The sequence below is a fragment of the Micromys minutus genome (genome assembly GCF_963924665.1).
Source record: "Micromys minutus genome assembly, chromosome: 1".
NCBI classification, from domain to species: domain Eukaryota; kingdom Metazoa; phylum Chordata; class Mammalia; order Rodentia; family Muridae; genus Micromys; species Micromys minutus.
This window is the reverse complement of record NC_137969.1, coordinates 70,229,742-70,252,408: the sequence shown is the minus strand read 5'-3', so window position 1 is coordinate 70,252,408 and position 22,667 is coordinate 70,229,742. Positions and strand designations below refer to the sequence as shown.

Here is a 22,667-nt window from a genome sequence, read left to right as displayed (position 1 = left end):
CCTTCAAACTTTTGCTTCCACAGGGTGGAAGGTTTGGGGCAGTCTGGAATAATGACTGTTGGGTTTTCTCTAGTCTGGGGGTGCCATGGAAGATTAAACACCAGGCTGAGGAAGACAAAGGGCTGAGATTTTGCAACTGGTTTTGTGAGTCACTGTGCACTTCGAGAGAGTACCCACCCACTGGAGGCAGCTTAGCTTGTGGGAACCCAAGCGGAGGGACTGAGGCTTCTCAGTGGCCTTGTCAGTGTGCACAGCAGAAGTGAACAGCCTTGAGTTGAGGAAACTGTGGCTGGACAGGCAGGGAGGTAGTTTGCTGTGTCCTGCCCACTGTTAGCTGCAGAGCACATTAACATCCGAGCACCTGGAGACAGCACGGGCCCCTTAGCCTGCTCTGTCCTGTGGGGATGTTGGGGCAAGCTGTTCTGTTGACACTCTTCCTGCTCCTCAGGGCTCACCAGGGCCAAGGTAAGGATTCTTGTGTTGATGTGAGATGGGGCCTGGCATAGACTCATGGGTATCTGAGTTTGAGAGGGAGATCAGAACTCAGAGCCTCTGATGATGTGGTCTCCATGGTTACCTGGAACACAGGGAGCAAGAGGGGAAATTAGAGAAGGTGGTCCAGGTCCCTTATGCCATTGTAAAGTGCTTGAGTAATCTTTGTGAAAAGTGTAGAAAGCAATTAGACAACTAAAGGAGGTCAAAGGGATACAAAGTAGAAAGGAGGAAGTCAAGATATCACTATTTGCAGATGATATGATAGTATACTTAAGTGACTCCAAAAATCCCACCAGAGAATTCCTAAACCTGATAAATAACTTTAGCAAACTGGCTGGATATAAAATTAATGAACTCCAACAAATTAGTAGCCTCCCTTTACTAGAAGGATAAGCAGGCTGAGCAAGAAATTAGGGGAATGACACCCGGCACAATAGTCACAAAGAATATAAAATACCTTGGTGTGACTCTAATCAAACAAGTGAAAGATCTGTATGAAAGAAATCGAAGATCTCAGAAGATGGAAAGATCTCCCATGCTTGTCTCTTGACTGTGAATTGTGAGTCCCTGGGTGCCTCGGGTCCTCTTTCTCTCCCTCTCCCTCTCTTTTTCTTTTCTCTCTCTCTTTTTTTATCGTCGCCATTTTTCTGTTTTTATTCTAGCTTTGCCATGTGATAGATTGGAGAGTGGGCTGGAAAAAAGCCGTGGGTCCTTTCCACGCCCAGGTAGCTCATCTCTTGACTGGGATCTTGAGTCCCTGAGAGCCGAGGGTCTGGGTGAGATAATACTCTTCCATCCAGAGTTATGCCATTCTCTGCTCATTCTGTTACAGGTGCACATTTGGACCTTTAACACGGTTTTATAATAATGCTTTCCAGACATGCAACAGTACACTTTCAAGGTCAAATCCTGGGAGTTAAGTGTCTATGTTCTTAGTAGGTGTTGTTGAACTGTGCTCAGGAACACCTGAGCATGGGATTTCAAGTTGCCTCAAGGCAACTGGTGTTTTGTTCTGAGGGCCTGTGAACAGGAAATGAAATTACAATGATGTAGAACCCACAAAGCAAAAGGTCAAGCCAAGGGGGCCTGTGGCTTTATAACTTCTTTGCTATTATGCATGAAATCCTTAAAGTAGAGCATAGAGTTGAATTAATTAAACAGATTTATGATGTCCTTACTATGTTATGAGAACTAGGCAAAATTTTGCAAGGAAACGGTTGAAGCTGAGGTTGATATATATATATATATATATTTCTTCATTATAGAAATCTTTTATTATTAATTTAATACCATTCTCCTAGTTTTTTATGTTCAGACTTTTAAAAAATTGGATATTCTCTGTATTTACATTTCAGATGTTACCTCCTTTCCCCCACTCCATCCCCTCTTCCCCTCTCATTGCCTCCATGAAGGTGCTCCCTCCCTCCCTCTCTCTCTCTCTCTCTCTCTCTCTCTCTCTCTATATATATATATATATATATAATATATATTATAATAATATATATAATATTATAATATATATAATATATATTATAATATTATATATACAATATTATAATAGTACAATAATATAATAAATATATATTTATAATATATTATATATTTATATAATATATTAAAAACATGTGTTTAAGATTGAATCCCAGGCTGGCCTGAAAGACAGAGCTTTGGTCATGGGAGGCAAGGGTCCTACTAAGTAAACTATATCCCCACCCCTGGGTTTTACCCATGAAAATCTTCTTGTCAGAAAACTAGGTGTGTACAATTCTAACTCCAAGGGAAGGCAGAAGAGACCCTGGCACTGACAGTTAAGGTACACTGACAGGAAACTGAGAGAATGCTGGGTTCTTCTAGGCGGGGAAACAGGGGAGGCTTACAGTGGTAAGACCTGAGAAAACCGAATAAAGTGAACCAATCCGGGCACAGAAATGGCCTAAGTAAAAGCAAGAAAAGCAAGAGTCTTAGTGAGAGGCACAGTGGACTGGGAATAGGAATATAGCTGGGTCAGTTTGACAGACAGGGACAATCAACTTGCCTGTGGAGAGGAGAGGCTGTGGCCAGTCAGGAGGAAGTGGGCTGTGGTGAGTTTGCCTTGGCTGGTCCTGCCCAGAGCTCTGTTCACTTCCCAGCATTGACCAAATCTATCGTCCCTCCTCTAACCTTGTTACAGAAGCCCAACGATTAAAAAAAAAACAAAAAACAAAAAAACAAAACAAAAAACAACAAAAACCCAAAACCTCAACATCCTTTTGCAGGCTGGTGGAATTATACCCCCACTCCATTCCTCCTCCCAACCCCATTCCCACCCCCACTCCACCCCCCCAACCCCTCCACCCACCTCTGTTTCCACACCTAGCCTTAGCCATTAGAGACTTTCCCCTGGCCCACTCTCAGAGACTCAGGCCTCCAGCTTCCGGTGAGCAGTTAAGTCTAGGTGGGGAAGTGGAGCTGACTCTGATGGAGGTGGGGCGGCAGCACAGGTGAGCCCCAGACCACATTCCTCTTTCTCCTTGGTGCTCGCCCCACCGAGCTGTAATGGACTTTATCAACTGTCCCCACTTCCCCAAGCTGCCGTACAGTCCACCAAATCGCCCCCGTTCTCCTGTAGACTAAATATCACCCCATCTGTTCTTAACCACCGGAAAAGAGCCCAGAAGGCTGTGAGCAGCAGCAGCAGCAGCAGCCTTGGCCATGGCGTCCCTGACCACGGACACTGGCAATGGACACTCCCTTCTGAACTGACAATCTTCTGTTCACTGTGGTCTCGCTCCCTTTCTCACTCCCAAGTGTAAGAACTTGGGAAGTTATTCTTCCTTTCCCTCGTTATCTTTTCATATTAGCAGTTCCTGGGATGGGAACTAGGGTTTTCTGTCTCTCACATTTCCTGTCTTTCCTCCTATCTACTGAGGCCTCAGCTGTTATGTTCCTGCACGAAATGTACTCCAACTCAACTGCCTTTCTCCTTCCACTGGACGGTGGGAACCCGAAGGAGAAAACGCAGCAAAAAACAACCAACCAAAAAAACCAAAATAAAAACAAACAAAAAACAGGCCTAGATTCATAGCCTCTGAGCTCAGCCGACTTCCTTTTTCCCTTCGGAAACATTAATTTAGTCTTTGAGAATTTCATACAATATATTTTGATCATGTTCTTTCCCAACTCCTCCCAGATTCTCCCGTATTTGCCAACATACCCACCTAACTTCACATTTTTCTCTCTTGAGAAAATAACACACACACACACACACACACACACACACACACACACACACACACGAATAGCTTCTTAGCTGTTGGTGGGACCTGGGCCCACATCCCTCTGGGAGTCCTGTCCCCCCACTGCCCCCGTCTGCAGTGTCTTTATCCTCCCAGAGGTGGAACTATAGATGGTAATCCTCTTTTCAAGGTTGCTGTTCAGCTGCTGATGTCTGAAAACCTTTAGAAAATGGAAGCATGGTTAGGAATTTTTATTTTTCGATCCTACCCACAATTTCCCAGTGTCTCCTACCTTGTCTGCTCCTGCACACAGTCACTTGGGGACAGTGTGGTTACTGCCTCTCAAATGTTCTGTTTTTAGCCAGTACTAGCTTCCCACTCTTAGTTAAGTTTTCGTCCATCTGAAAAACCCAAACCAACAACTGTCATGACATCTGGGGGTCTGCCCAAACTTCCCACCCTTTAGACAGGGTCTTACCAGGTCAGGCTGATCTCAAAGTTGCTAAGTGTCTGAGGATGACTTTGAACTTTGGTTTATTTACCTAAAAATAAAATATGGTGGTATAATTTACCACGTGCCCCCAGTACTGTGTAGCATTAATAAGGGCTACCATAGATTAATAAGGGTTATTTATTTATTTATTAATATTTTATTTGTTTTCCGAGACAGGGTTTCTCTGCGTAGCCCTGGCTGTCCTGGAAACTCACTCTGTAGACCAGGTTGGCCTTGAACTCAGAGATCCACCTACTTCTTCCTCCGCTCCCGAGTCCTGGGGTTAGCGATGTGTGCAGTCACCACCAGGCCCCACCCTTTAAAGAACCAACAGTGTAGTTAAGGATACTGCTTCTTCTGTATGGTCCGTATTTAACCGTGTGATAGTGAACTGTGTTCTCTGTAGGCCTCTGCCCCGATCTGCTGTTGGCTACCCAGTAGTTTGCTTATTATTATTGGCTGTACTGTAAATGTTTAGGTTTTTATCCTTAGATATTTGTATTACCTCTTCCAGTTTCCCGAGACGCCTAAAAATTAAGCTCATGTTCGTCACTCCAGTTTCCAAACACGTCGGAGAAAACTCTGCCACAGTCCTTACTATTCCAGTGTGGGCACCCGGCCCCTGCTGCTGCTTTGCCTGGAATGCCCTCTTCCTTTCTCCTTTCTCCATCCACTAGGCTGACCCTGAGGTTTTCTTCTCATAGCGGTGTCAAACCATTTGCTCTGAGCAGCCACGGGTGCAGATGGAGACACACTCTTCTGTGCGCCAACATCATCGTACCTTTATGTCCTGACCCGCACTGGCTGAAGCAGCAGAGGTTGTACCTTGTTCTGGTAGTCAAGCTTGGTAGTGTAGGAGTCACCAGCTGGTACTGGTTTTTGAAGGCACGAGGGGCTAATATGGAGCAACGGAGGCTCGGCACAGTGTGGCTAGCGTTTCGTGAAAGTGCAGCCCAGTTGTAGTGAGAGATGCCAGGAGCTTTGGAGATGGCAGTGCCGTTGGATGATCACCAAGAATGGCAGCAGTAGGAGTGGCATCAGCCAGAGCCTGGAAGACAAGCTGTGTGCTGCAGAGGGCAGAGCTGGAGAAGTGACCCAGACCCTTGGAGGAGCCCAGAAGACTGTGAGTGGATCCCAGATAATTGGACATTGAGTTATCTATGCTGTTGGAGGTTGGCTTTGCTTCTTTGGATTGTGACCGTGCTCAGATTCTTTACTCCTGGAGAAAGTATTTAACTTCATTTAAAATGTTTTTAGGAGCCCAGAGCTGAAAGATGGAACCTTTAAAAGAGATTTTGGATTTTTTAGAGAGATTGAATTTTTTAAAGAGAGTGAACTTAAAAAAAAAAAAAAAGATCTAGTTATTTTAGTTATATAAGTACACCGTAGCTGTCTTCAGACCACACCAGTAGAGGACATCAGATCCCATTATAGATGGTTGTGAGCCACCATGTGGTTGCTGGGAATTGAACGCAGGACCTCTGGAAGAGCAGTCAGTGCTCTTAACCACTAAGCCATCTCTCTGCCCAAAGAGTGAACTTTTAATGTACTTGAATTTGTAAGGATGGTGAGACCTTTATTTAAATTTATTATGATACTAATATTATAACACTAATTACTGTGATGCTAATATTAATTTACCACCATGGGGATAAATGAGAAAGATTCTAACTGAAAAGTAATGTGCTTATTTGTAAAGTTGACAAGGGTCAGTTGTGTTGGCTACTTTTATGTCAGTTTGACAAAGCTAGAGTCATCAGAGAGGAGGGAGCCTCCAATGGTAAAATGCCCTATAAGATCCAGCTGTAGGCAAGCTTGTGAGGCATTTTCTTAATTAGTGATGGATCTGGGAGGTCCCAGCCCATTGTGGGTGGTACCATCCCTGGGCTGGTGGTCCTTGGTTCTATAAGAAAGCAGGCTGGACAGGCCATTTGAAACAAGCCAGTAAGCAGCACCCTTATAGCCTCTGCATCAGTTCCTGTGCCTGGGATACATCCCTGCTTGAGTTCCTGCCCTCAGTGCCTTTGATAATGGACTATTATTATGAAACGGTGGAGTGAAATAAACCCTTCCCTCTGCTTTTGGTCATGGTGTTTGTCACAGCAATGGTAACTCTAAGTAAACCATGACCCAATGCTCCTAATAACTCTATTCTTTTCCTTTTTAAAAAGATATATTTTTTAGATTTATTTATTGTGTATACAGTGTCCTGCCTATGTGTATGCTTCATCTCATTATAGATGGTTATGAACTACTAAGTGGGTGCTGGGAATTGAACTCAGGGCCTCTGGAGGAGCCATCAGTGCTCTTAACCTCTGAGCCATCTCTCCGGCTACCAATAACCCCATTCTTAAAATGAGAAATGAAATATTACCTACAGGTGTAGGGAGACAACCAATCATAACAGCCAGCACCAAGCAGCCCAGACACCCTTGCTGGTGTGCCCAGTGGCTGAGCTTCTGACTTCGTCTTTGAGCAAGTAAGAAGCATCCATGCACCGGACGCTGGACGGTCGAGTCTTTCGGCCACTCCTTTTACAGTCTTCTGTTTTAATTGCTCCCCGTTTTGTTGATCAGGGTTTTATCTCTTATTTAAAATCCCACCCTGCCCTGTGGATTTTGATTCCGTGGCAAGTGTATCAGGTTCTTTGCTCAGTGTCTTTAGAATTGGCACTGCTGGCTGCTCTTGGCCTCTGTCCTGTAAAACACCCGGGATCCATCGTCACAGCCTTATGTGGGATGGAGTTTGGCTCACAAAGCTTTCAGCTCGGCACCAGGCCGATGAACTGGACGTCACGGACACAGTTTCTCTTTGAGTGGACCTCTTGGCTCTTCATGTAGCTGATATTGCTGATCAGTTATCAGTCCTGGGGGTCTCAGATCATTCCCTTCATCACCTGTTATGGGAGAGGAGCACATCTATCTTCCTGTGTATCCACCAATCAAAAGCCCTCCTCCAACCCACTCAGATTAGTCTCCACAGTGTTATCTGTTTCCTCCCCTCCTCCCTTCCACAGCGTACAGAGTAACGCCGCGGTTCTTCTTTACCACCGCGGTTCTTCTTTACCAATCACATGATCGGATGTCTCACTGGTCCTGGTTATTTTATCTTTGGTGTTCTGCATGGGGGCGGAGAGCTTGCCCTCCCTCCCTCCCTCCCACTATGAGGACTGGGGTTTAATTCCCAACATTGAAAAAAAAAAGTCTGCAATAGGTTCATGCCCTCTGCTTGGGTCCTTTGCCCGAGAGGTTTTAAACTCATTGAGAGGTTTTAAACTCATTGATTCGTGTTCTGGAAATGTTGTTCTGATAGCCCCTCCCTTGGGAGAGGGCTTTCTGATTTCTCACTTTCCAGTCAGGCAGGCACATGCTAACATGGAGGTTTTCCCAGACCAGGAATCTCAAGAAATGCTCACGCTACTCCAGGCACTCTGGTGTCACCTTTTAAATTAAAATGCTTCCTCCTTCTTTTTTAAAATGTGCAATCATGGCTAAGGGTATCTCTGAGAAGCCTTGTTTTCATTTTCTGTTTGTTTACAGCATGCACACTAACTGAAATGTGAGCTTTATGGGGGCAGGGTGGGGTGGGAGTGGGGGTGGGGGAAGAGATCTTGACTTTCTTCCTCATGTTAGACCCCAAAGCCCGGATAGTGCTTCTAACTGAGGACAGTTTTCCCTCAGGGGTCACTGGGCAATGTCTAAAGACATTTTCGTTCGTCATGACTGAGGCTAGGATACCACTGGCATCTAGTGGGCAGAGGCCAGGGATGCTGCTAAATGACGCATAGCACAAGCTCCTTCCCGACAACCAGTTCTTGGGCCCTGAATATTAAGGGGTTGACTTCAGGAAATCCCTCGTCCTAGAGCAACGCCCAGCACAAAAAGGAAACCTGTTGCCCTCTGCTGGCTTCTGCACGTAACTGCATTCATATGCCCACACAACACGTGTGTGTGTGTGTGTGTGTGTGTGTGTGTGTGTGTGTGTGTGTATGCACTCATATTTCTTTCTATTTCTGTGGAGAAAATCAGTGATATTTTGATATGGCTTGCATTAATTATTAATAATAATGATTCTTCAAATCCAAGGGTGTGGTATGTCTTTCTGTTCTTTTGTCCTTTCCAACATCTTCCATTATGTTTTGTAAATTTCCTTAAGGAGGTCTTCACTTCTTTAATTATATTTATCCCAAAGATTTTATTTTTGGTAGTTACTTAAGGTTTGCTTTCTTGATAGAAGGGTGGCTACTATTTTCATGATTATATTTTCATGGAAAATTTTGTTCTAACCTTTCATTTCTAGGTGATGCTAAGTCCTTAAGGTGTGCGTGTTTCTTTCTTCACATTCTCTCTCTCTCTCTCTCTCTCTCTCTCTCTCTCTCTCTCTCTCTCTCTCTCTCTCTCTCTCTCAGACAATATCTCACGTGTCTGAGGCTAGCCTCAAACTTGTTATGTAACCAAAGCCAACCTTGAATTCCTGATTCCCAGCCACAACCTCTAGAATACTGGGGTGCAATTTTATGTAATGTTGTGGTATAGGGAGCCTGAAGTCCTGACTGAGCCAAGTTCTGAGTGAATGTGTATTGCTTAACATGAACTAGACCATGTTAAAAACCCATGAGAAACTGGCAAAGCCTTTGCCCTGTGTCAGGTTGTTTAGGTGAAGTCAGTCTGTGAGAGCTAACTGGGGTCATGCTTGAGTTTCACGGATTCAGGGCTGCGTGAGGACCATGCCACAGCTGGAGGCGATGTGAGCTCAGACACACATCTGGCCCATCAGTGCCTAGGTCTTCCTCTGATGCAGGGCCTGTGTGTGTGCACTCTGTCCTGAGTGTGCAGTTTCTCCTCAGTTCTGGCTGTTACCATGACAGGTCTGTCACTGAGCTCTAAGAAAAGCCCACCACCTCCCCCAGCTATTGGAAGTTTATTTCCCGCCCTGCTACCTGAAGTTACAAGAGAGAGGTGAACCATTCAGCCTCTTAGACTAAGGTAGTTCTGGTAACTCAGTCCGTGGGTGGGTATTGGCTTGGTGGTAGTCACACGTGTGTCACCTTCTCTCTCTTACTTTACTCTCTGACCCCTTGCTCCTCCACACTGTAGTCTCTCTGTCATGTTTGTTGTCTTCAGCCTCTGGGTGGCACCACATGGCTTCCTTACCAAATGTCATCACTTAATGCTCTGGGCTGCCCTGAGGTAGCTATCTAAAGCCTACTGCTATGTTATAGTTTATCACTGCTGTGTTACGGTCTACCACCACTGTCGTAATTAAATCACATCTTGACCCCTAGGGAGGGAACTGCAGACATATACCTGGAAGACACAGTTTGAAAATTTTAGTGAGTACTCTAGCAGAGTCTGTCTGCTTCCTAAAACAATAAGTAAGCATTAGTGAGCACCGCCCACAGTGCAGTGTGTTTTGAGAGGACTGTGAGTCCAGCTCTATTTCAGAGCACAAGACAGGCTATGAATTCAGCATTGTTTTTATTGGGTTCGACTGTTCAGGGTTTCTGGCAGCCACTGTTGGCCATGTATGCTTCCTCAGTATTTTGGGAGTAAGACTTTCTTTTGCCACTGTGACAAATACCTGGAGGAACACATTTAAGATGCGGAAAATTTACTTTTGGCCTATTTAAGTAGTGCCGAGGATTGAATCTAGGGCCTCGTGCATGCTAGGTAATAGCTCCAGCCTTATTTGTTAGTCAGTGGTTGGCGTACTCCTGTGCTGGGGGGGGGGAGGGTGTGATGGAGCAGAATGTCTCGGTAGGAGGATCTGACAAAGCAAAGGTGCTCACCTTCTAGCAGCTGGGCAGCAGAGAGACAGGAAAGACGGAGCCTTGGGAGATGTGTCCTTAGTGACCCGCTGACCAAGCCCTATCTTTGTGTAGTTGACAGATCTTCATCTGTGCCCATGAGCCAACCACCTCTCAATTAGTGCCCATGAGCCAACCACCTCTCAATGATGTCATCCGCTGAAGACCAATCCCACAGCATACAAACATTTGGGGGGAAACTTGACAGCCAAATTATAATGGAGAGAGTCACACCAGTAACGTGTTTATAACACTGGTGGTTATAAAATTATCCTCTGGGGACTAAACATGGGGGGACATGTTTCTCACTCCAGCTACTCAGTCAGATAGTGAGTTCATGGCCAGCCTGGGCTACTTAGTGAGATCCTGTCTCAAAATCCAAAAAGAAAGCTTGATGGATAATAATAGCACTTGGTCTGAAAGCAAGAAGTCCTGAGTTCAAATCCCCAGCACCTGTTAAAAAGTGATCCTAGATCAACCAAAGCAGTTCAGGTTCAGTGAGAGATCTTGTTTCCAAAAATAAGGCAGAGGGCCAGAAAGCAGGCTCAGTAGGTCAAAATCCTTGATGCATCATTCTAACAACCTGAGTTTGATCCCTGGAAAACACACACACACACACACACACACACACACACACACACACACACACACACACAACCCCATGCGGTAGCTAGCCTCTGTAGTACTACTAGTACTCCTAAGGAGAAATGGGAGGCAGGGACATGAGAATTATCTGGAAGCTCACGGACTAGCCTGGAGTATGTAGAGTAGGAGAAAGGACAGGAGAAACCCTGCCTCAAAAAGGTGGAAGGAGAGAATCAATTTCTGGAAGTTCTCTGGCTTTCATGTGTGCTAGAGACTGAGTGTGCCCCCCACCCCAACAACACATACACATAACGTGAAGAATGACAAGGACTCTTAACATTCACCTCTGGTCTCCACATGCACAAGTTTGTCCACCTACCTGCACACACGCGCACATATACTCTACAGTAAATTATATAAGAAAGAAAGCTGAACCAAAATCTCCCTCTAAAGCCAGATCAGTTGCTCATCATTTTACTGTGTAGCTGGGGTTATTTACTTAATATTTTCTTTTTAAATATATATATTTAAATATATATAATCTATTTTATTTTATGTTCATTGGTGTTTTGCCTTGAATATGTCTGTGTGAGGATGTTGGATTCCCTGGAACTGGAATTACAGACAGGTATATGCTGCTGTGTAGGTGCTGGGAATTGAACCCAGGTCCTCTGAAAGAGCAGCCAGTTCTCTAACCATTGAACAATCTCTCCAGCTACTACTTAAGTATTTTCTAACTCAATTCCTTACTTATAAAAATGAGGATAAGACCTTCATGGGGTTCTTGTGAAGTTAAGTTCTGGTAACACATTTGAAACTTGTCTGTCATGTAGAATCAGGAGATTGTAGTTTGGGGTGAGAGAGATGTTCAGAGAGCACACTGCTCATCTAGACAACCTGAGTTCAGTGCTTAGCTGTCATGTAGGACAGCTCACAACTGTCACTCAACACCAACTCTAAGGAATCCGGTGCCCTCTGCTGGCCTCCTGGGCACTGTCCTTACTTGTACAAACCAATACACAGACATACATGCACATACATATTTAAAAAAATGAATCTTCAAAAGACATTTTAGCTGTCATTGTTGGTCTGTGAGTTCCTTCCAACTAGAGGGGTGGAGCCCGGGGTCAAGGAGAAACATAGGGTGCCTGGGCTTCCTCTCATATTTGCTCCAGCTTAAGGAAGTGACAGGCAGCTTCCTGCACTGCTAAGGTCTTATACGTGTTCAGATACCTTCAGACAAGGTTTTCTTTTCTAGATTGCTCACATTCTTCTGAAGAAGTGGTTGGTGTCTCGGGAAAGCTTGTCTGGATGCGGCCTTCCAACATACAAATGGAAAGAGTTATTGTTGAATGGAGAAAGGCACAACAGGACTCAAAATTTCATGAAATCCTGAGATGGAATAGTTCTGATTCCCGAAAGCTCGCTGTGACTTCTAGTGATATCTATGGTTTTGATTCTGAGGATTTTACTCTTAGTATCAAGTCAGCTAAGCTGAGTGACAGTGGTCACTACAGGCTGGAGATCACCAACCCAAGTGGAAAAGTGTGCGCTAAGGACTTCCATATTGTTATATTTGGTGAGTTTTAAGCACTGTCCACTCTGCCCCCTCTGATCCCTGTAGAACTTGTATTTCTAGAACTCTCTGACCAGAACCTCTGCTTCCAGATCACGTTGAGACACCTCACCTGAAGGTCCAGTGGAATCCCTGGGCTAATGGAACTTGTCAACTGTCTTTGTCCTGCTCGGTGCCCAAGGATGATAATGTGAGCTATGCTCTGTACAGAGGGAGCACGCTGATCTCGAATCAAAGGAACAGTACCCATTGGGAGAACCAGACAGAGGCCAGCAGCCTGCACACATACACCTGCAACGTTAGCAACAAAGCCAGCTGGGCAAACCACACCCTGACCTTCACCCACAGCTGCCAGAATGTCGCTCCGAGTAAGTGGGGGCACTTTGACCCACAGCAGGGATCCCACAACCAGATTCACATGAGACCCAGGTATGAGGTCACACGGCCTTCTGGCCAAGTGCCTTGGGCCTTTTCTCAGCATGTGCCTGGCCTCTCAGGGGCACAGGTCTGTCTTAGCCTGGGGGGACTTCCATCATCTTCTTTTATTGGAAATAGTAGTTTCCTTTCTTACAGGGAATACCTCGTTGTTTAGTGACTGTTGTGATGCCCTGAACATTGTCTTCCTAATTTGAGAGAGTGGAGACCCAGTTTCTCCAGTCTTATCTTGAGCTGCAGAGTTCCCTGGGAGGTAATAACTGTACCTTGTCAGTGGGGGCAGCAGGAAAATGCCAAGGTATTTAGCAAAGTCCTACATTTATTGCTTATTTTGAGTTACCTGAGTTAAGGTTGTACCACTTTTTATTAGAAAAAGGCTTAATGTGTTATCATCAGCATGGCACTTATAGGAAAAACCAATCTAGTTCAAATCCAACCCAACCTAACTCATCTATTCTACTTCACAGACCTCACCCCACTCAACCTACCAAGCCTACTCACCCTAACTCTGCCCATCTAACTCATTTCACCAAACCCAACCCCACATACTCAGCCTACTCAACCCAATCTTACCCACCTAACCCAACCCAACTCAACCCAACCTAACCCAACCTACCCAACCCATCGTATCCATCTAACCCATTTCATCAAACCCAACCCAGCCTACCCTACCCATCCCAACCTTCAGAGTCTCTATCCTTGTATTTGTAGCAGAAAATGTGCATAGCTCTTTACTTTGGGCTCGGGTTCCTACCATGCTAAGTTTAGCTTCATGAAGTGTATTTTCTTATGGTCAGGTACAGCTCCCCTTTCTTAGAGAAGAAAAACACGGCCAAAGCAGAAGGGATAGGTCCTCAGAAGCTTTTCCTGGAACACCCTTGGTTCTCACAGGATTGGACGTGAAGCATTCTATGTGCTGCGTTCAGGCCTGGCCTCTGGATGCAGGTCTACCCTCAGTCACTTTAGGCAGAAGGAAACTGGCATGGTTGTGGGTAGAGCTGGCTAGGAAGTACAGCTTCATCATGAGAGTGTCCTGAGCCACTATTCCACCCAATGGCCTGTGTCTCTGAACTTCCTTACTTCAGTGGCAGAATGTAGTTGCCAAATTCTGAGCAAGCAGCCAGAGCAAAACACCCAGTTCTTACCTTCCAGACCCTTGCTGCTAAGAGAACCAGGAGTCCCTCCTGTAGGAATCCTGAGCTGGGATCTCTCTGTGGAATTACAGACCTGAGCATGATTAACTCAAAGTGTAGACACAGAAGGAGTAAATGAAAGCAATAAGCTAACATTATAAAGACTCTCCCTGCCAAGACATTTGCTTGAAAACATTAAGTTACACCAAGGAGCATGCAGTGGAATGCAGTGGAAGTGTCCCTTCACTGGGAAGTTCAAAGGAGATGATGCTGGCCTCTTACAGCTGCGCATTAGGTTCCTTTCCCATATGAAGAACATGCCTATGCTGGGAGGCTTGGAGAAGATGATCCTCACTGAGAGCTGCTCTTCTCTGCCTTTTATCAGGAAAAGCACACTTCTGCCAGACAGGCAAGGTGACTGTGGTTAATAGCTGCCCTGGAAAAGTAGCATCTCTGGCCTATCTCAAGATACCTAAAAATATATCTTTTCATCAGATATGCCCCCAAAGAACCAAACTTGCAGTTTCCGTCTCTGTAGAACGTGTTTAATTGTTTCAAGTTTCTGGGACCTAAAAGAGGTTTGCAGTTTAAGGCATGTGTAAAAATGCAGTCTTATAGTTAGAACCTATATAAACTGTGAAGAATCTCTGTTCAGGACCAGTTCCCCATTGTGCATTATCCAGAACTGGTTCAACCCTATTATTTCAGAACTCTTTCTCAAGGGGTGGGGCAACAAAACTAAGTTCTTCGTGGGCAGCAAATGATCAAACAAGAATGAGGGAAGGTGTTAGAACAGGAATGCTGGTTTAGGGGCCTCTGTCATCACTGCTTCATTATTTCTGTAACTCTTTGCTCCCAGGCAGACTGATTCGTTTCTGAGTTTCCATTGCTCTGTTAGGTAAATAGGAGCAATAATCAGAGGTACCTCATAGGATTGCTGCTAAGATCAAATGAGATAATGTTTATGAAAAACTCATTAGTGGACACCTGGAATAGAAAATTCTTTGCCGTTCTCTTCTTGTTGGTTGGATTTCAGATCAGCAACCATATGTAACACAGATGGTGAATGTAGCAGTTCAAATGAGAAAGAACCAGGAAGGAAAAAATGGAAGGCTTGTAGTAGTAGGTCTGTGGCGAGTATGTGCTGAGTTAGAACAGTAGATTGATGTAACAGTTGTGGTACCAGATGTTTTACAGGTAAATCATGTAATTAGCTCTTAGAACCAGGAAACATCACGCTTTTTCAGGTGAGGTAAGTAAATAGCACTAGTCTTCTGGAACTTATAAGCTGGATCAGTCCGTCGCCCAAACGAGGAGTGACAAGGGTGGTGAAACCCTAGGATGGGAGGAGACAGGCCACATGAGAGAGGACAGTGGGTTTAGGATAGTTCCTGAAGCTAATGTATGGGGCAGTGGGTGCTCAGTCTTCCTACCTTCTGTGTCCCTCAGAATTCAGATTTTTGACCATTGCGGTGATCATCAGTATTCTAGTTACATTATTTCTTGGGGCCATCATTTGCTTCTGCGTGTGGAATAAGAAGAGAAAGCAGTCACGTAAGTAGAAGGCTCCTGACGGGATGCTGTTGCTTGAGGTATCAGGTGTAGTGGGTTGTCCATGGGGTATACTCTAAACTCAGCCTCTTCTTTTTCTGGGAGAGGTGTTGGGATCTGTGTAAATACAGGTTGGGGAGGGCAACCAAAGTCTGTGGTGGCTCATGGATATTTACAGCATGTTCTCCAGTATGGTGATTTATCTAAGGTGCTGGGTTTGGCTGGTGATTTCTTAGCTTGGTGGAGGATATAGGTCCTGTTCTGTTGTGCTCTTTATATATTCTGGCAAGAACATTAACCTGCCTGTTTTCTAGAGCCATTTTAAAGATTCCCGACCATCTTCAGTAGAGGTGTGATTTGTGAGGTAGAATCCTGGACAGGGAACCTTCTGAAGGTTTCTGAAGTTCTGGTCTTTATTGTCTTCCTCACCCAGAGTCCAGCGCTAAGGAACCTTTGACAATATATGAATACGTCAAGAACTCATCAGCCAGCAGGGATCAACAAGGACATTTTAGGGCCCCTGGATCTTCCTCAGCTGTCCTGGAAGATGAGCGGGGACAAGGAAAAGTGAATGGGTGTCTTTTGGAGGTGATCTTCAGCTTTCTTCAATATTTATTTTTTCTCTTCATCAGTTTCCTGGCTCTGCCTAAAGAGAAAAGGGGGGAAAGAAACAGAGTAGAGAAAATGGAGAGGCAGAGGGGCATCATGGTGCTGTACTCAATCTGCCACGGGGTGGAACTCAGAAGAAATCAATAGCAAAGGGCAGAGGAAGGAAGGTCCATGCTACTCAAGGGAAGGAAGAGACAGGGACTCTGACAGGTTGTTGGTTCCTGGGTTGTTCCTTGTTGCTGGTCCACTGCCAACCATCTTCTTCCCATCTTTTCATTCCGGGTTGTTTGATAATGAGGCTCTCCCAGTTTCACACCCCTCTCCTCCTGGAGACCCTTTCTTTTGTGATGTCTCTCACTGCTCAGCCCCAGCCTAGACAGAGATTATTTTATGTCCCTTTACTCTTTTCTGTGCAGCAGCAGATGCCAGAGCAGAAATCCCCTGGAGATAAAGGCTCCATGTACTCTATGATCCAGTGCAAGGTACGCTCCAGCCTCTTTGGCCCATCCCATTCTAGTCTACAAAACTTCGTAAGCCTCACTTACAACACACCACTGAACGGAGAATGAGACACTGGTGTTCCCCGGGGCCCAGAACTCAGCCATTGGTGCTTTAGCAAATTGTTTGAAATGATCAGTACACTCAGAGCGTCTTGACAGTGAATTTTCATTCTTTTAAACCTAGCAGAAGTCTATACCAGGTTGTCTAGACCTTTGTTACAGAATTCAGTTTTTATTTTTTCTCTGATTCAAAGAACTGGAGTCCTTGTACTGATTATCTTAATGGTACCATTAATCATTATCTCTATTAAGGAAAGAATAGATGTAGAGTGATCTTTTAAAAAAATCTTATTTAGATTTAACAGTAATGGCTGTTTGCTTTTTCTTTTTCTTTTTCTTTTCTTTTTGGGCTGTTTTCTTAATAAATCTCACTTGGCTGTCGTATGGTATGTACAAACAAGGAAACCAAGACTCAGGTTTACTGATGTGTTCAAGGCCACATACCTGAGTAGTAAGAAAGTTGAGCCAAACAGTGTCTCAATCTCCATCCTTCCTCTTCCTGTCATGCCTCTAATGCCCGACAGTACAGAAGTCCATGCATGAACTAGAAAGACATTCTGTGATGTTGGAGGATAACATGACTTCACTGGTCACCAGTGCCAGGTGTTTCTCTTCCAAGGTAAAATGCCTGGTGCTGGGCAGCAGTGGAAAGTTTCTGATAAAAACTTTCTCTTCCTGCCATCTCCTCTCCCCGTCCCTCCTCTCTTTCCTTCTCTTCTTCCCCATCTCTGCTCTTTATCTCTCATTTGTTTTTCTCTCCTTCCCCATTTCCACCCCTCCCCTCTTTAAGGACCAAGTCCAGGGACAGTAAAATCCTCAGCTGTTGGCAAAGGGTTGTGTTGATAGAACACAAATCCATCCTAAGAGTGATTAATATCTTCCCATTCACTGGCTTTAACCACATTGGGCTCCTGAGAGAATACTATGAATAAATCTGAGGAAGAACTCTTGATCTGGGTGCTGAATGAGAGTGCCATTCTTCCTTTGGAGCTTCTTACCAGGGAACTGATTGGTTACCTGCCATGACAAACACATATTTCAGGGAAGGAAGACTTTACCACACGGAGTCATTGAACTGTTAAGGAAACCCTGGAAAATTTCAAGCTTGAATTCTTCTACTGTGTACTGGGGTTGTCGTTGTCTCCTTCTTTCTTCTCCTCCTTTTTCTCCTCATTCTTCTTTATCCTCTTTTCCTCTTTCTTCTGAATCTGTAAACTTGTTTGTGGTAGAAGGAACATTCCTGTTTATTTATTTATTTATTTGGAATAACATAAGGGTTAGGAAGTAAACTATATAGATAGACTAAGTGACAAAAAATAGTGGTGATCATTACTAACTAACACTGGGACAGCAAAAGGAGGTCAAAGGGATACAAATCAGAAAGGAAAAAGTCAAAATATCACTATTTGCAGATAATATGATAGTACACTTAAGTGACCTGAAAAATTTCACCAGAGAACTCCTACAGCTGATTAAAAAAAAAAAAAAAACTTCAGCAAAGTGACTGAATATAAAATTAACTCAAACAAATCAGTAGCCTTCCTCTACTCAAAGGATAAACAGGCTGAGAAAGAAATCAGGGAAATGACACCCTTCACAAGAGTCACAGACAATATGACATACCTAACCAAGCAAGCGAAAGATCTGTATGAGAAGAACTTCAAGTCTCCAAAGAAGGAACTTGAAGAAGATCTCAGAAGATGGAAAGATCTCCCATGCTCATGTGTTGGAAGGATCAACATAGTGTAAAGGGGGCCATCTTGCCGAAAGCAATCTACAGATTCAATGCAATTCCCATCAAAATTCTAACTCAATATTTCATAGAGTTAGAAAGAGCAATTTTCAAATTCGTTTAGAATAACAAAAAATCCAGAATAGCAAAAACTATTCTCAACAATAAAAGAACTTCTGGGGGACTCACCATCCCTAACCTCAAGCTGTATTACAGATCAATCCGGATAAAAACCACATGGAATCTGTAGAGAGACAGGATGGTAGATCAATGGAATAAAACTAAAGACCCAGAAATGTACCCACACACCTATGGTCCCTGGATCTTTGACAAAGGAGCTAAAAACACTCAATGGGAAAAGGACAACATCTTCAACAAATGGTGCTGGTTCAACTGGCAGTCAGCATTCAGAAGAATGTAAATCGATTCCTTCTTATCTCCCTGTACAAAGCTCAAGTCCAAGTGGACCAAAGACCTCCTCATAAAACCAGACATGCTAAAACTAATAGGAGAGAAAGTGGGGAATAGCTTAGAACACATAGGCACAGGGGAAATTTTCCTGAATAGAACATCAGTGGTGTATCCTCTAAGGCCAAGAATCGACAAATGGGACCTCATAAAATTGCGAAATTTTTGTAGGGCTAAGAGGACAAAATGGCAACTCACAGATTGGGAAAGGGTCTTTACCAATCCTACATCTGATAGAGGGCTAGAAGAACTCAAGAAGTTAGACTCCAGAGAATAAAATAATCCTATTAAAAATGAGGTACAGAGCTAAACAAAGAATTCTCAACTGAGGAATACCGAATGGCTGGGAAGCACCTAAAGAAGTCCTCAACATCTCTAGGCATCAGGGAAATGCAAATCAAAACAACCCTGAGCTTCCACCTCACACCAGTCAGAATGGTTAACATCAAAAACTCAGGTGACAGAAGATGCTGGCAAGGATATGGAGAAAGAGGAACATTCCTCCATTGTTGGTAGGATTGCAAGCTGGTAAGACCACTCTGGAAATTAGTCTGGGGGTTCCTCAGAAAATTGAACATAGTGCTACTTGAAGACCCAGCGATTCCACTCCTGGGCATATACCCAAAAGACCCTCCAATATATAACAAGGACACATGCTCCACCATGTTTATGGCAGCCTTATTTATAGTAAACAGAAGCTAGAAAGAATGTCCTTCAACAGAGGAATGGATAAAGAAATTGTGGTACATTTACACAATGGAGTACTACTATTAGTAGGCTATTAGAAACAATGCCTCTATGAAATTCCTAGGCAAATGAATGGAATTAGAAGCAATCATCCCGAGTGAGGTAACACAGTCACAAAAGAACACATATGGTATGTACTCATTGATAAGCGTATACTAGCCCCCTAAAAGCTCTGAATACCTAAGAAACAATTCACAGAACTTATAAAGCTCAAAAAAAAAAAAAAAAAAAAAAAAAAAAAAAAAGGAAGGCCAGAATGTGGATGCCTCAGTCTTTCTTAGAAGGGAGAACAAAACACTCATGGGAGGAAATGCAGGAACAAATAGAGGAGCAGGGATTGAAGAAAAGAGCCTCCAGAGACTGTCTCACCTGGGGATCCACCCCATATGCAGCCACTAAACCCAAGCACTATTTATTGTTGATGCCAAGAAGTGCTTACTGGCAGGAGCCAGATATGGATGTCTCTTCAGGGCTCTGCCAGAGTTATGCAGATACACTTGAGGATGCTCACAGCTAACTATCAGACTGAACACAGGGACCCCAATAAAAGAGCTAGAGAAAGGACTGAAGGAGCTGAAAGGGTCTGCAACCCCATGGGAAGAACAACATTATCAACCACCCAAACCCTCCAGCACTCCCATGGACTAAAACACCAACCGTTGAGCACACATGGAGAGACCCACGGCTCCAGTTGCATATTTAGGAGAGGGTGGAATTGTCTGACTTCAATGGGAGAAGAGGCCTTTGGTCCAGTGAAGGCCTGTTTTCCCAGTTTAGGGGAATGCCAAGGCACTGAAGTAGAGAGGGTGGTTGGGCAAAGGAGCACCTTCATGAAGTGGAGGGGGTGGAGAGAGGGGAGTGGAGGGAAAGGGGATAACCTTTGAAATGTAAATACAGAGAATATGCAAAAAAAAAAAAAAAAAAAAAAAAACCTACCAAAAACCCCCTAAAAAAAAAAAAAAAAAAAAAAAAAAAAAAAGAAAATAGTAACTTTGGGAGCAGAGCCAGTCCCTCCCGGCGTTTGCAGACCTCCCATTTGATGAACCGAGCTCGCAGCTTTCACTTAAGCACAGTTGGCGAAAAAGGCTCGATCTGTATTTCTAAAATATGTTTTTTTTTCCTTATTAGCCTTCTGATTCCACATCACAAGAAAAAAGTACAATATATTCAGTAGTCCAGCCTTCCAAGAAGGTGAGGATTCTACTTTTGTGCGTTTTACATGTGTGTGCTCTCGAGTGTTGGCAGGTGTGAGTTTGCAGAGCATGCATGCATACGCCCCACCCCTCCCCCACCCCGGGAACTGTCGTCTTTCCTTCGGTGTAGCTGAGAAGTTTCTGTTAAATGATTATATCTGAATGTTAAGGGACTAGCGAGGAGAAATGTTTTTCCAGTTCTGCCTGGAGAAAAAAAAGCAGTTCTGAAGTCTAGAGGCCAGTGGAACATAGGATTTTCTTAGACTTTTCGTGGTTGGTAAAGGATAGGAACAGAAAAGCAAGGTTTTGTACAGGAGGATTCCAGAGCCGTTACTAGGACAGCTGAGGTTCTGGTGAGAGTTCCTGAAGAGATTTCCAAGGTAGGGACTTGCATGCACACTGCAACAACACACATGTCCACACATGCACCATATGCACCATAATAAAACATGCTACATACTATTCAAAGCATAGCTAATGATTCATAAAACCACTGTGTTCAGGGCTAAGGTTGGCATACATGTATCTGCCCAAACTGTTTCCATTAGATGAGGATGTTGCAATGACGCATAGGTTCAGGTGGTAGTATGTTAGGACCACCTGAGGAACAAGTGTTTATATGTGTGAACAGAAGGAATGTATGTTTATGGATTAGAGGACTGTGTGGGTGCGGGATACTAAATTCTGACTTTAGCTCAGGGGGTCACATCATAGGCTAGAATCAATTGTGCTTTCTTGGGTACCATTAAGCACCACTGTTGACTCTAGGTGGAGGGTTTCTCTTCAGGATTTTGCATAAGAGTCAGGAGGAGTAAGGCATCTCTTATTCTAAACGTAAACCCCCTTAACCGTCAATTTCTAGTCTGGATCTAAGAAGAGGAACCAGAACCCTTCCTTAAATTGCACCGTGTATGAAGAGGTAAGATTCTGGAATTCTTCACAATGGGTTTAGTGTCTGTGGACCCCTGAGATCCAGCCAGGAGGATATACTTATAACAAGGTCACCCACACAACCTCGTAGTTGCAGGGATTTTAGGGATCTTGCATGAAGACACTGAGGTCCCAGAAGACTGGTTGTCTAACTCAAAGTCATATGTGTTCAAGTCTGTGAGGTGTGGGTGCCAAACTAGGGCTGTCCCTAAGCTCACTCCCTGGCTCTGTGTTAATGTTAAAGAATATATGTGGGCCATACAGAGGAGAATCAGAGAGGAGAAAGTAAATAACTCTAATTTCCTACTACTAGAAATTTGCTGGGAATCATTTCAGAATGTGGGTGATCTCAGACTTCTGCAGAGGATGTTATTCAAAAGTGGCACTGAATCCTGTAGCTAACTGACACCCATCAATTCTACATGGAAGGAAGAAAGAGAGACTTAACATTTATTAGGGGTTTTTTCCTAAGGTATAAGACAAATTGCCAGTGTCCTGTGCATAAATCGTTTCATGCTGTAAGGTAGGTATAACATGACCATACCCTTCCATTGTTCTTTTCAGTGCTAGGTACAGATCCCCTGACCCTGGGTGCGCTAAACAAGTACTCTACCACTGAGTTACAGCCCTGTTGCTGTGCTTACAGTTTAGAGCCAGAGACATTAAGGCACAAAGCACACCCTAGGTATTATCCTCATAGTATAATCGAAACACCCAAGGTCTAATATAAATGTTACCTTTAGTCACAAGGAAGGAGCTGTGTGGTTGCCTATGGAGATATGTGGGAAGATCTTAGCGCTACAGTGGTATAATGCTAAGAGTTGCAAGGGAGACTGTATGGCCAAGGCAAGCGGGGGGGCCACAAAGAAGCATGGGGAAACAGTATCAGAATTGAACAGGAGGATGGATTCACACTCATCACTGGCCTTGAGGGACATGTTATACCACTCTGATCTTTCTTCATCAGTGTGTAACATGGGGATAGACAACCACACCCTACAAGGTTATTTTAAGGATAGTCCAGGCGAAGGTTTGAAATTTCTCTCTTTTTCCTGCAGGTTGGAAAGCAATGGCTCAAAGCTCACAACCCTGCCAGGCTGAGCCGCAGAGAGCTGGAGAACTTTGATGTTTATTTCTAG

General features: G+C 44.1%; 1 protein-coding gene across 1 annotated transcript; it reads left to right on the top strand.

The window, feature by feature from the left end:
* Nucleotides 1–404: 404 nt before the first annotated feature.
* On the top strand, nt 405–22,667 carry CD244 (CD244 molecule; the record flags this gene model as incomplete). Its single annotated transcript, XM_080928602.1, has 9 exons — nt 405–465; nt 11,853–12,173; nt 12,263–12,538; nt 15,188–15,292; nt 15,723–15,877; nt 16,315–16,380; nt 20,534–20,596; nt 21,461–21,517; nt 22,587–22,667. The coding sequence occupies 9 exons, from the start codon at nt 405–407 to the stop codon at nt 22,665–22,667; spliced, it is 1,185 nt and encodes a 394-aa protein (XP_080784728.1).